General features: G+C 40.5%; 1 protein-coding gene across 2 annotated transcripts in view; it reads left to right on the top strand.

Annotated features, from left to right (window-relative positions):
- The window catches only part of atp2a2b (ATPase sarcoplasmic/endoplasmic reticulum Ca2+ transporting 2b), a 29,995-nt gene extending 16,005 nt beyond the window's left edge, over window positions 1-13,990 (top strand). For both annotated transcript variants that reach the window (XM_053648498.1, XM_053648499.1), the window contains exons 6-20: window positions 1,778-1,858; window positions 4,196-4,281; window positions 4,436-4,900; window positions 7,094-7,182; window positions 7,293-7,395; window positions 7,521-7,652; window positions 7,740-7,859; window positions 8,812-9,030; window positions 9,370-9,705; window positions 9,836-10,056; window positions 10,156-10,358; window positions 11,186-11,271; window positions 11,448-11,581; window positions 11,690-11,807; window positions 12,166-13,990. In XM_053648498.1, coding sequence (XP_053504473.1) covers window positions 1,778-1,858; window positions 4,196-4,281; window positions 4,436-4,900; window positions 7,094-7,182; window positions 7,293-7,395; window positions 7,521-7,652; window positions 7,740-7,859; window positions 8,812-9,030; window positions 9,370-9,705; window positions 9,836-10,056; window positions 10,156-10,358; window positions 11,186-11,271; window positions 11,448-11,581; window positions 11,690-11,807; window positions 12,166-12,435 — 2,663 coding nt within the window. In that variant the 3' untranslated portion in view covers window positions 12,436-13,990. The remainder of the gene's footprint in view (window positions 1-1,777; window positions 1,859-4,195; window positions 4,282-4,435; window positions 4,901-7,093; window positions 7,183-7,292; window positions 7,396-7,520; window positions 7,653-7,739; window positions 7,860-8,811; window positions 9,031-9,369; window positions 9,706-9,835; window positions 10,057-10,155; window positions 10,359-11,185; window positions 11,272-11,447; window positions 11,582-11,689; window positions 11,808-12,165) is intronic.
- Window positions 13,991-14,796: the final 806 nt, after the last annotated feature.

The raw sequence follows: 14,796 nt of genomic DNA, 5'->3' as shown, positions 1-14,796 counted from the left end.
CTGCATAAAAATATACAGGGTTTCCTGAAATACATTTCTCTTTTACGTGCATCTCAACCTGTAAAATTCTAGCATTTTAAAATCTGAGAATCATGGACATTGACAGTCAGTATCTGATTACAGATACTGTGTCCGTTTCGCTACGGCATGTAGCTTTCCAACAACTTGGTCAAAGCCTGATGTTCACTGTGTGAGGAAATCGCATTTAGCTAGCAAGGTAGAATTATCTTCTTTTCCTTTTATGGCTGTTTGCCAGAATTCAGCCACAGTGACGTCTGATGGGTTTTCCTAGACTGCTACACAATTTGTTTGAAGCTTGGCTTGGAGGATATTTGTATTTGCTGCATCTTGCCCAAATGTGTGGTTAAGCCTGTCCCAGCCATGCTTTGCTGTTACCACTGATTGAGCACACCATATTTAGCTTATGGGCTAATTTTAGGTTTTTGACATTTTGAGCCGTTTCATAACCCACATTATTCCATTGTCCCATTTCCCAAAAGTGAAGCAGTACAATTACCGTTGAGTGGAAGATCAGACATTGTTCGGATGCTTTTTCTTTATTTCCACATAATCTCTTGCCGTCTCTAAACTGCTGTCATATGAGCTTTATTCAAGGATGGTGCATTCTCCTTGTCTACCTTAAAGTAGGTTACCCTACTGTCTGACCTTTTTCCAAACTTGAGCTATATATTAGGTACATGTTCCACATTCGTTCGGTAAGTTTAGGGCCATTTTGACGACAGCGTGTATTTTTATCAACAAGATCAGGAGAAAAAGTAGTGTGTGATATCTATAGCACTCCTGAAGCCCTTCTCAATGCCCTCCTGAGTCTCTGTGAACGAGCTTTAGTCCTGATCCTGCTCAAACACTTGCTCAGGTTTGGCCTCAAACCAGCTCATTGAAGCATTCTGCACATAAACTTACCATTTATACATTCAAAGTGGACAGTTTAAGTGAATGCTCTTCTATGTGACTAATAAATGTCATCACTCTTCCTAGTTGATTTAACGATCAGTTTGTGAAAGAATTAGATGTTTACATTATTTTATATATATAGTTGTTTTTTTTCTTCTAAGCAGTCACAACCCCTTCCATTTTGTGGAAAGAATGATTCACAAGCTATTTTTAGCATTTGCCTGAGAACGCTGGAACATCTTTAAACCTTTTTGATGCATCTCGGTCCTCTTCTGCAAAATTGAACTGCTGAGAAATATGGTGTTGGTGTGGTGTTAGAAATTTGAGATAAATTTAGAAGATCACGGTTCCTTCAACATTAACAGGTTCCCTGTGAGATTTCTTTTAAACGTAGGTTTGTTGTCAGCTCAGCTGTACATTGATTTTTATTCACATCTTTAAATTTATATTCGGAAACAAAGGCATCAGTCCACAATAAGGGCAAATCGATTGCTTTAAACTGTCTGAAGAGAACACCCAGAACTTGTTTGTTGGTTGATGCCAGCTTGAGCTTAAAGTACTGAATGTGTGATTCTTTATGTTCCTATGTCTTCAGTGCTTTGAGTGCATGCTAAGCTTATAATGGCTCTTTAGTCGTCGTTAAGAGTGCTGTCTGGAGACATGCATCCTTAAGGTAGTGCTGGGAATAAAGTTCTGGTATTATGGAAGCACTGCTTGTTTAAAGAAACGGATTCAGTGCTACGCTGTTGGAAAAGACGCTGATGCATGAAACATGGTGCTTTTTATAGTTTAAATTATTATTTTTTTATAGTGAGCTGCTCTCTGTGCTTATCTCTGACCGCATACTTTGTTTCCTCTCTAGTGGGTGACAAAGTTCCTGCCGATATCCGCCTAACATCTATCAAATCCACCACACTACGAGTGGACCAATCCATTCTGACAGGTAAGGTGTGACCATTAATGTATCATTTCATGCACGGTTTATGGAGTTTACATGCTTGAGTATAGGTAGGGAATGTTTCGACTATATTATTTAGCTAGCCGACTCTAAGTAAAAGCTCCGGTTTGTTGCCCAATTCCAAGTTGCTTTTACCCAGATTAAATAACTAAGAATGTCACATTTCGAGAAACACCTTCTGTCGAAGATGCTAAAACAAGTACAAGCTGCTAAAGTTTATGGTGATGACTGGTACTTCTAATTGGAGGAAAAATAAACACTGTACTTCACTGTAGTGTGGAAGATGAAAATACAGTGTTCCTTCCAGGATTCTGACCTTAATGGGAGATCAATGATGTCTGTAACTCGGTAAAGGTGGAAAGAGTGTGAGAGAGAGGAAACTCTTCAGTAGGGCTTAATTTAGCTTCACTACCTTAATTGGTAAAGTTTCTGCATAATGTCCATTCTTGGCCATTTTTTATTTGATTCTTTTCCTTTTTTTTTTCTTTTTCCTCCAGATCTTTAGTTAATTTAGGTAATTGCATATTAGCTCTCTCTGCTTGGTCCTCGACGTTCTATGATAATCATGATATGGGGATTTTCTTCAGCGCTGAATTTGTTTTTGTGTACATGCAGCCAAATAAGTTGATGACGCAATGGTTGGCAGAATTCAGGTGTACTTAAGCTGGAATAGAGTAAACTGACCTGGGCCTAGGTTGATGTAATATCAATACAGTGATGTATGATCTCAGGGTTTTTTTTTGGGGGGGGGGTTCCCCCTCCCCTGAGATAACTTTGTTTTTATGCATTTTTAAAGTTTGGGTCAGTAAAAGCTGAAAATGTTGAAACTTTTTGTAATACAGAGTTTAAATGGAGCATGAGGTGGGCATCCAGCTAATTTTCCAAGTAGCAGACTGCGGATCCTAGTTAGACACTTTCAAGTCTTAAATGTTTTTAGTACTCGCTGTTTAGAGCATTTAAGGCTTAATTTCTGTGCTTATACCAACCTTTTTATAACGTGAATGCAGTGTGGAAAGCTCTGTTCAGAGGGCTGGTAGTTCTCACGCTCAGCTTTGCTGTGAATTTAACAGCCTCGGGTCGAGAAGGACCAGAAAGGCATTTTCTAATTCTAGACCAGTGACGCTGAGCAGCTGTTGGCGATTGGGATTTAAAAAATTTATAAAGCCCTTATTAAAACTGGTAGTTCATTTGAAATGCGATGAGTTTAATAACAGGGTTTCCTGTGAGTCCATTGTATGAAAAGTATTAAATCAGTTTTGTGAAAAGTAAAGTTGCGGGGGACAAAAGCACTACTAGAGGTATTAAATTTTTCATTTTAATCATTTATAGAAAGTATTAAAACAGTACCGTGAGGAATAGTAGGCAACTGCAGATTACTTCGTAACATATTCGTAATTTTACACATTTGATCTTGGCTTCCTTTTCCGCCTGATTATATTCCGATAACCAGTTATCACTGATCTAATATTATTTTAATAAATGTAATCAAACTGTTTTATTCAGTGGTTTTAGTGGTGTCTAGGTGAGGCTGGCTATCAGCACTCATTAAATATTTAATATAATGCATAATGTACCTTTTTGGGCTGCGTGATTTTTTTGTTATTTTTTTCCTTGAGCTTTAAGCAAGATACTCATTTTTAGCTGTAGGTTGACATGCAGGTTTTAATTACAAGCGTTAAGTAAAAACCTGTCTTTGACACTTGACTGTAAACACAGTAAGAGATCATTTGTGTGGCAGCCTGGGAAAACTTGGAAAACTGCAGGCATGTATCTCAACCAAAGTAAAGTATGATAATTACCAAAAGTGCTAAAGGGAGGAACTTTCTTTTTAAGGATTCCATTCCACCTGCAGCACAGTAGCATCAGGGATGTTTTGAAGGCCGGTATCTGATTGCAAACTGAACTGATTAGTCAGTTTACTTTGGCACGTTGCTATCCAGCAACTCAATCAAAGCATGACCGGCTCCTTACCAAAAACCTCAATGATCTTTAGAGAAAGAAAGATAAAAGATAATTTTATTTTTTTTATTTTTTATTATTATTATTCTAATTCTGCATCAGTGACATCTGACACTTTTCCCAAACTGCCATATGCTTAAGTTATGCACAGTGAGCTTGTAATTGCATTCATATACAAACTTTTTTGCAGCTCTGTTGTTGTAAAAAAGCACTAAATTAAATTTGGCACTACCTGCAGCTACCCTGAAAAAGCTCTGGTGTTGGACATAATGTAATTGATCCAGATTGACCGTATCAGCAGAAGTGCAAAACATTTGCCGTTTCACCATTTTGTTGTCCGATTTGTCTTGTGTTTCTCTGTAGGAGAGTCTGTATCAGTCATTAAACACACAGACCCAGTCCCTGACCCACGGGCTGTAAACCAGGACAAGAAGAACATGCTGTTCTCTGTAAGTTTGAATTAGCAACATATGATCCATTCTGCATGGGATGTCTAATATCTATGCACATCATTTTTGAGGATCTTGTCATAATTAGTACTTAAGGATGAGATGTTGAACACAGTGTTGTTTTCAACTTATTTCTGTGCCTATGCTTTGGCAGGGCACTAACATTGCCGCTGGTAAGGCTGTGGGTGTCGTGGTGGCCACGGGCGTGTACACAGAAATCGGCAAGATCCGTGACGAAATGGCCTCCACGGAGCAAGAACGCACACCGCTGCAGCAAAAGCTGGACGAGTTCGGAGAGCAGCTCTCCAAAGTCATCTCTCTCATCTGCATCGCCGTGTGGATCATAAACATCGGTCACTTTAACGACCCGGTGCATGGTGGCTCCTGGATCCGTGGTGCTGTCTACTACTTTAAGATCGCTGTGGCGCTGGCCGTAGCCGCCATCCCTGAAGGGCTTCCCGCCGTCATTACCACTTGCCTTGCGCTGGGCACGCGCCGCATGGCCAAGAAGAACGCCATTGTGCGTTCGCTGCCTTCCGTGGAGACGCTGGGCTGCACGTCGGTTATTTGCTCAGACAAGACTGGCACCCTGACCACCAACCAGATGTCCGTATGCAGGGTGAGGAACGTTGCCTGCTTAAAATATATAAAGTTTTTCAACGTCCATTTGCATAATCAAGACCTTGCTTATGGAGGGATGTTTGGCATGCTGTTATAGAAAAATAATCAGTCATTGAGGCAGCAGTGTGAAGCAAAGTTCCTTTTAGTCGATTTATTTTTTTTCCTCCTATAACCGCAAATGTTTTATTTGCCAATGCTAACGTTTTAAAAAGATTTTTATTTAAGAAGGCCACTTCTTTTTATCCACTTATCGTTATGTCTAATGTTATGGAACATCCAAAAGACTTCCTGTTATCATAGATTTAACAGTCATTTCCTGACCAGCCTCTCTCCTTTTCCTTTTCTTGAAGTTAATAATAACAGCTCGTCACGTTACCAACAAATCTCAAGACTTCTTTACGGCAGAAAACTTTAGACTTGTGTTTGTCAGACTGTCAGAGCATGCTGTTACAGAAAGTTCATCAACGACCAATCTGAATCAAGAATTCAACAGCGCTGTGGTACATTAGGGATTAAATAATCCAGAATGATCGTTTAGTAAATAATCTACGCAAAGTTCCTTTTAGCCTAAACGTAGTTGATCGGCTGACGCGTTTTGTGTCTGATGCGTGTTTGATGTAGCTTGCACATAAAAGGAAGTTGAGCATGCCTAAACACACACCTCCTTCAAGCCACTTGGTTTGGTATTCAGTAATCTGATCCTGAATGACTCACTGTTCTCTATAAAAAAAAATAAAAAATTGTGCCAAATTGATATTGATCATCAAATAGTTTTGTTGTCATGTTTATAGTAGCCACACACCAACAAAAATCTGCTTGAAGTTTCTTGGATGGTAATGCAATTCTGACTTGATTTGTTTGAAATGTAAACTTATTCTTATGTGTAAATAAAGTTATTTAGTCGAGACCTATGCTGAACTGAACTTCAGTGCAAAACTAAAGTAGCATGCTTTTGGCACCAAACTTCTACTAGAATAAAGGAGAACTTGTACATTTTCATTTTGACTTATTTTTAAGGAGACCTTAGTGTGCTATAATGACCTTGTCTCTTATATTGATCGATCACACCTCTGACAAGCTATATTATAGCTACTACCTCTTCTCTCCTTTTTCCTTATTCTACCAAGTTTGCCTTATAATGCAATCCTTTTTTTCCCCCTCCCTCAATTTGTCTTTACCTTTATCACACTTTCTAAATGCCCCCCCCCCCCCCTACATTAACACCACAGTCCACCTCTTCCAGCCGGCTTTGCTCCATCACTACTCTTTGAATGCTCATCAGTATGCGGTACTCAGTTACTTGCAGTGGTGTTGCATAACTGGCCTTGTGTTTCGGAGCTCTGTTTTACTTAGCAGTCGTGGTACTGCAGACTTCACACACACACACACACACACACACACACACACACACACACACACACATACAAGTGTACACTTGCGTGCACTTGTGCAAGAACAGAACAGGTTTGGTGTCTCTGAATGGTGTTATGACCTGTAGAAAATCAAATTCAGATCTGCGTAATGACGCATGTTGTTGCCAGATATGCAGGTATCCGGTCGAGCAGGATAAGATTGGCTAAAATCTTTTGGTATGAACACTCCGTTGCCGCTTTTTCCTCCAATGTTAAAAGGGTGGCTTTAAAAATAGCCGTTTGTCAGAAGGAATGTAATCTGTTTTGTTTATCTCTTTACTCTCACCAGCTCTATCCTGTCTGTTATGTAGATTGTTTTATGTAAGCGTGATCGCTAAAACCGAGAGAGAGAAGAGTGCACTGAGCTTTTATTTGGAGTTTACTTACTCGAACCATTCGCATGGCACCACCCACTCGGATTTGCCAAGCGAAGTGCCAGCTCCATGCTTTTACTCTATTGTGTTTCTCTTTATTCTCTCTTTCTTGCTCACTATTTGCTGTATCTCTATGGTGACATGGCTGCTGTGTCCAAAGGCTCTGGTTTTCCTCACCGGAAAAGTCCCAGTGCCAATGTGGCTATTGGCCAACACTAATATACTGTTCTTGTTTTCAGTATATTTTAGTCAGTACTGACCCCTACATGACCCCCCCCCCCCCCCCCCCCATAAGCACCCTGAAGTTTTTGTATTCCCAGGATAGATCTTTTGATGTGCTGCAGTGTTTTTATGCGCCACCTGCTGGTGATTTTGACAGCATGCATGCCCCTGTGTGTGTTTCAGATGTTCATCATCGACCAGGTGCAGGGCGACAGCTGCTCTCTCAAAGAGTTCACCATTACTGGTTCTACATACGCTCCTGAAGGACAAGTGTGAGTTGGTTTATTCGGTATAGACTTACTGAACTCGGAACTGTTTTCCTGTGATGCAGGTTTATTAAAAGAGCTTTTGTTATTTTTTAACACTCTTTATATCTGCTCAGGTTCCAGGACGGGAAACCGGTGAAATGCTCCAAGTATGACGCTCTGGTTGAGATGGCCACAATCTGTGCCCTGTGCAATGACTCCTCTTTGGACTATAACGAGGTTTGTTAATAAAATCGTTAAAGGTTGGAAAGGAGATTTTTCCACTGTACTTGTTAATTTGACCGACGTATCCATCTCTTCCTTTTCTTCTCACGCGTTTCCTGTTTGTGGTTTTCTGTCCCCAGGCGAAAGGAGTGTATGAGAAGGTCGGAGAAGCGACTGAAACGGCTCTCACATGCCTGGTGGAGAAGATGAACGTGTTCGACAATGATCTCAAAACCCTTCCCAAGATTGAACGGGCCAACGCTTGCAACTCTGTAAACAGTCATTTCTACTGCGTCTGTGTGTGAAATATGGCCGGTTTTATAGTCAGCTAATCATATGTTCATTCTTCTTTGGCTCAGGTTATTAAGCAGCTGATGAAGAAAGAATTCACACTGGAGTTCTCACGGGACAGGAAGTCCATGTCTGTGTACTGCACCCCCAACAAGGGGCGCTCCGCACTCGGCAAGATGTTCGTCAAGGTAATTGCGGAGAAGAGGATTTTTCTGATCTCTCTGCGCACCTATTCAAGAACTGCCATCGCTTTAACAATTAAAAAGAAAGCCCGTTTACCGTTCTGTTATTTCAAGATAATGTCTTTTGTGTGATAACGAACTGAATGCTGGGTAAGGACTTGGATTAATGCATGACGGGAATTTAATCACATGACTTCTTCTTTTACACTAATTGCTACGCCAATTGTTTCCTCTTTTATCAGGCAGCCATCTAGTTGTACTTAGGCCGCATGATGTAACGATAATTTGTTTCGTAGGAGAATGAGAAAAATGAAACATTGCCAGTGCTTTTAGCACAGTCTGGAAGACTTTTTTTCCCCACGTTTTCCCAAGCTCTAACAACATGACTCCGCTTATAACTAGCTTTATAATTAGCATAATTAGCACCAAGGGCGTCATTTGTACGCAAGCTATTACTTTTTGTGCACGAAGCCGCTGGTACTAATTATTTTGTGTTTAGCCACACACACCCCACTCACTCTATTATAGCATCAATCTCAGAAGTCAGAACTGTTTCCCTGTTGTCTCCCAGTAGTTTGCTTGACCTCTATTTCTGTCTGTTTTAATGAATTAATGAAGATGCCAAGTGGAGTGCTGCTGGGAATTATTTATTTATCCTCTGTAATCAGTGCATCAGCAGGTTGAACTAATTGTTTTGTATGACCTCTATTTACATTCTTATTTTTTTAGTTGACGCTGCTAGATTAATCAAAAACCATTCCAATTGCTTCAAATTATGGTTGTTAATCAAAGCCATCATGAGCTGAATTGAAGACAGACTAATGCTTAATTCTGAAGGAGAAACCTTCCCTTAGAGTCTTTCCAGGCAGGAGGATTAGCCTTAGCCTGATGTTGACTGCGTATTTACTTGTTAATTTAATTCTTAATTCATGATTGATTTTGGTTTGTGTTTGTGAAGGGTGCTCCAGAGGGAGTTATTGACAGGTGTACACACATCCGTGTGGGCAGTAATAAGGTCCCCCTGACGCCAGGCATCAAAGAGAAGATCCTGTCGGTGATCCGTGAGTACGGGACAGGACGGGACACGCTGCGTTGCCTGGCCTTGGCCACACGGGACAATCCGATCAGCAAAGAGGAGTTTCGGCTGGAGGATTCATCTCGCTTTGTCGAGTACGAGGTCAGAAACCGTACCGTGTGAAACGGTCTCAGACTCACGCCTCTATTACTCTATGAGCAATTGGAAATTATAATTAGCAAATTTAATACAGATATAACTGGAACTGGCTATTTAAACCTCTCGTTTAACATTACAGCTATGTGGGTTTCATTAAAATTATTGCCAAATTGAAAAATTCAGAAATGTGAACAGCTCACTCGTGAAGTTTGCGATGCAAATTATCTGTAATTTTTCCACCACTAGGAGGCACTCATCCGCCACCTACCTAGAAATGTACTCAGACGTGTAAAGCTGAACATGACTCCTGTGGCATTTTTACCTATACCTATATCTTTGCAGACTGATCTGACGTTCGTGGGTTGCGTGGGCATGCTGGACCCTCCCAGGGCCGAGGTGGCCGCCTCAGTCAAGCTGTGCCGCCTGGCAGGTATCCGGGTCATCATGATCACCGGCGACAACAAGGGCACAGCCGTGGCTATCTGCAGGCGCGTCGGTATCTTCAAAGAGAACGAGGACGTCTCGCGCATGGCATTCACAGGCCGCGAGTTCGACGACCTGTCGCCTTCAACTCAGCGTGAAGCTGTACTCAGCGCCCGCTGCTTTGCGCGCGTCGAGCCTTCGCATAAATCTAAGATTGTGGAGTACTTACAGTCCTATGATGAGATCACAGCCATGGTAATGGGTCCTTTTTTATTTTTACATTTTATTTTATTTATTTATTTAAATTCTACATACTAATTAACATTAGATATCGTTATGGATTACTTACTGTAGTTTTTCTAATCCTGTTGTTTCTCTGCTCCAGACTGGTGATGGTGTAAACGATGCCCCTGCACTGAAGAAGGCAGAGATAGGCATAGCGATGGGCTCAGGCACAGCTGTGGCAAAGACAGCCTCTGAGATGGTGCTGGCTGATGATAACTTTGCTACCATCGTAGCAGCCGTAGAGGAGGGGCGAGCCATCTACAACAACATGAAGCAGTTTATCCGCTACCTCATTTCCTCCAACGTAGGAGAGGTGGTCTGGTAAGAACCCATGTCTGTTTAGTACCCCGAACCACCGATCATGCTCCGCTGTCATGCTGTAGAACTGTGATCAAAACTCTTTTTGTGTAACCGACGCAGCATTTTCCTGACTGCGGCTTTGGGATTCCCTGAGGCTCTGATCCCGGTGCAGTTGCTGTGGGTTAACCTGGTGACAGACGGTCTCCCTGCTACAGCCCTTGGCTTCAACCCTCCCGATTTGGACATCATGAGTAAACCCCCGCGCAACGCCAAGGAACCCCTCATCTCCGGCTGGCTCTTCTTCCGATACCTGACTATTGGCTGTAAGCGCACTTGATATCAGCTTCAATGACGAGGCCAACAGAGAAAGCAGGGATTTTATAGGTCTTTGTACAGGGTTCGTACAAGGTGCTCGAATTTTGGCTTTTTGAAATTGAAGTACTGGAAAATTAATTATTAAATTAATTATTAAAAAGTGAATAAATACGGGCACACTAAATAATTTTAAAGTGTTTATTTTTTCTATAGAACATGAATACAATCCTTTAACTCAAAATATGACACCCGTATGATGCAACGATGTAATGAATATGCTAATTAATGCATGACATCATCTAGCAATGTTTGGACACAGTGCTCCTGTCGCTCACTTGGAATATATTGACATTACGGTGAAGATGAAGCAGTGCCTGGAAAATGCAAATTTAGTCCATCATGTCATGGCTGGGAAAAGGTGCTATGTAAAAATTGGTTATGTTTAAAAAAATAAAAAAATACTATTAATTATATATATATATATTTTAATTTAAAAAGAATGTTTGAATGACATCTCTTGTATAGTCCAAAAACAAAAATAGTGCTTGAAAAGTCCTTGAATTTCATTATAAAGCATCTGTATGAACCTTAGCAACTTAGCATCTTAGCAACTCGGAGAGAGACAAATTTAGCATATTTTTTCAGTTTATAAGGTGCCGTTCTAGCCCTCTTGAATTGTCATACTGCGGTGCTGTTGAATTTTATATCTCTTTAATAAATAAACCGTAATCAAACACTTCACATGCTCTTATTGAAAAATAACGAACTTCAGGTAAAGCAGCAGAACAACAGAAATTTACAGGAATGATGATGGTGTTGAATCTGTGTTCTGTAGGCTACGTCGGTGCCGCCACAGTTGGAGCTGCTGCTTGGTGGTTTATTGCTGCTGAAGACGGACCAAGAGTCAGCTTGTACCACCTGGTTAGTGCTTTTAATTTGCGTACACACAGTGGGTGTATGTAAACTTTACACGTACCCATTCAGTAACAAAATCCTGTAGAAATCTTCCTCTAAAGTTATTTCTACTGTATCTAAAATAGCTGAGCTGATTCCCTACTGACTATTTTGATTTCAAATTTCTCATTTTCTTCCCGCAGAGTCACTTCCTCCAATGTGGACCGGAGAACCCAGAGTTTGCGGGCATTAATTGTGAGGTATTCGAGTCGCCTTACCCCATGACCATGGCACTGTCTGTGCTCGTCACCATCGAGATGTGCAATGCCCTCAACAGGTCAGTGTTTTACAAGTGCTTTTCAGATGTGTAGACTGCATAGAACTTGAATTATTTCAGGTCTGACTTACGACGGGGTTTCTCATTGGCCGCTTTGTTTTTTTTCAGTGTGTCTGAAAACCAGTCTCTGCTGCGCATGCCCCCGTGGGAGAACGTATGGCTGCTGGGAGCTATCTGCCTCTCCATGTCCCTCCACTTCCTCATCCTCTACGTGGAGCCTCTGCCGGTATGAGCCGTACTATACAGAGATCAATCTAATAGATGAGAGAGAGTACAGCTGGTTCTGAGATGTGTTTTCAGACATGTTTTTATAAAATGTTGATCAGGAGTCCGTTTGAGCATAATTGGCCTTTCTTGCTGAATGAGAAGGATACTTTAGACAAAGTGGGCTTTAGAAAAAAAAAAAAAAAAAGACGCTGCTTTCCTGCACCGTCCGTGACTGGCACTGTGCCTGTAATACCTTACTTCTACCTTCATAAATTCATTTAAAAAAAAAAAAATCATTTGCGCTTGGCCCCACGTATTTATTTCGCCAAGTCTTCATTTCCCATATTGATTTCTGTCTCTCGCTCTACCGTCCTCAGATGATCTTTCAGATCACGCCGCTGAACATGACCCAGTGGCTGATGGTGCTGAAGATCTCGCTGCCCGTCATCCTACTGGACGAGGTGCTGAAATTCGCAGCCAGGAATTACCTCGAACCCGGTAAAGATTTGGACTCACCCTCGGAAAAGTCGTGCTCGCTCAGCACCTGCACCGAGGGCATCTCCTGGCCGTTCGTGGCTCTCTCACTCCCCCTGGTGCTCTGGATCTACAGCATCGACACTAACCTGGCTGAAATGTTCTGGTCCTGACTCATTTGAGCACAGAAACACAACCCTCTCCCCACCTCTTCCCTTCACTCAGTGTGTAGATAGAAAGAATGTGTGTGTGTATGTATGTATGTGTGTGTGTGAAGTGTACCTGTGCACCAGTGAATGTGCACGAGGAGGACCGCGTTAACACGAACATAACAATAATATAATAAATGTAACAAAGTTCTTTTTAAAAACCATGTCTAGCGGGTATGGAGGGGACCACATAGAGCTGAATTCTTTAAGTATTAATGATCATTATTATCATTATTATTATTCCCACATCTGTGGATGTTCTGCTGGTTTGGTCTTAACACAGTTTATTTTGTCTTATTATTATTATTATTATTATTATTTTTTTTTTTTAGTTTAAGAATTTGCATTTCAAACAAAGTAGAAATACTAAATTCATTGTTTTGATTTTTTTTTTGTGTCCTCCCTTTCAGTGCATGAAGAAAAGCTCTACGATGCGTACCAAGTTTGAACACTATTTTATTTTATAACTCTGTTTGTTTTTTTTGTCCGTATTAAAAGGAATCCACTGAGGTGACTTAACGAGGGGTTAAGTTTAGGCAGCCGATTAACTTTTTTTCTTTTTTTCTCGACAACCCACCCTCCGCCCCATAACACACACAGGCGAATCATTTTCATTTTAGAGAGTAAGGATGCATTTGAAATAAAATGGATTCAGGTTTTTTGTCAAAATGCAGAAATCTGTCAAAAGAAAAAAAAAAAAAAACGCTATGTACAAGAACAGAATGCATTTTCAGCATCCTACACAGCTGCCTAAACATAGCCAGGTGAGACTAAGAAAGCTGTTTACATTTCTTTATCATGTCCAGTGTGAATGTTCGACTTGTTCAGAGTGGGGGCACAAGAGCATAGGATGGGCGGGTCCGGAGTCAACGCATCGACAAAATCAGATCCTGCTGCATGTTGTGTATCCTGCATGCATTACGTGTGGGTTTTCATTTATTTGTCTGTATTCCCCTTTGTATTATAACCTCCATTTTGGTGTTGTCCTCATCATTATTTTTATTTTTTTTAAATACCTTAATTATTAAAGCCAGTTTTTCTGCACTGGGCAGAGCACAGCTACCTCAATACAGTCTGATTAGTTTCTCGCCTCACTGAGCTTTACACATCTTGTGTATGACCCTGTTGCTATGAGGAGGTGTGCCCCTCTTGGCTTGTGCAGAAAAAAAAATCAAATCATCGTGTCCCTGATTATTATTATTATTTTTTTTTTCCATTTTTTGTTTTTGTTTTAAGGATGTATTTTCTTTTGTATTTTATAATTGATTTGACTTGTATTAACTTAATTTAGAAGTGTTTGAGGCAGGGTGGGGTGGGTGAGTCATGGCTGTAAATGTTGCCATCTACGGCGTAAGGGTCGGAGACGAAAAACTGTTAACGTGATCGGTTTAGTAAATAATCGTACCTTTAGACCATGGATTTTATGATGCAAAACCAAAATGTTTCACTCTCCCCTTTTTTTTCTACTTCAAGAAAATACATTCATGGACCATTTGAATTAAAACAAAAAAAGAAAGTGCGTTGTCTCTTTATTTTACTGGCTTTTTTTTTTGTTAACATAGTCTATATATCTAATATATATATGTAGAGTTACAGGAGCAATTATACTTGAAATAATGTACATACAAAAAGAAGTTAACGTGTGACCAGGCAAGCACAAGCTGAAGACCTAGCTTGTGTTACTGCAGGACCCTGTCAGTTTGTACATAGCACATTTATCTCGTACCAATTTACGTTTTCCATCACAAATTGAATGTGTAGCGATCCCAGCTATAAACCTAATCCTTGTTTGTGAAAAGCTGCCATTATTACATGCCACATGAAGCATGTTATTGGGCCATGGGAGTGGCACTGCCAGTGTTGGTATCTAACAACTCTTTAACAATTCTTTTTTTCACCCCCTTATGCCTTCAATGGGTGTCCCCTTCACTGAGTGAGTATTATTGACACGTCTTTATTAATATTAACCATGCTACTAAGCTACAGTATTAAGTATGGATTAAGACACTTGGTGTGCTGTTATAGAAAAATAATCAAAGACATGCTGGTGTGATGCAACCTGATGAGAAGCAATTACGAGTTCTAATTACCACCCGCAAAATAGATTAGTTTCTTATAACGGTATGTCCTGAATTGTTTTATTCCTTTTATACCACAGCAATTTGCCAGCACTAAAATTTTCTGATTGATGAGTGATCCCTAATAATTTTTTTTTTCTTCTTCCCTTTTTTTTTTTTTTTTTTTTTTTTAAATATACACTTATGGTTATGTTTAATGGGGGTGAGCGAGAGAAACAAGTTACACCTTTTTCCTCTCTTTCCTGAA

The sequence above is a fragment of the Ictalurus furcatus genome, chromosome 18 (assembly GCF_023375685.1).
Source record: "Ictalurus furcatus strain D&B chromosome 18, Billie_1.0, whole genome shotgun sequence".
Lineage (NCBI taxonomy): Eukaryota > Metazoa > Chordata > Actinopteri > Siluriformes > Ictaluridae > Ictalurus > Ictalurus furcatus.
This window is presented reverse-complemented; position numbering and strand designations above follow the sequence as displayed.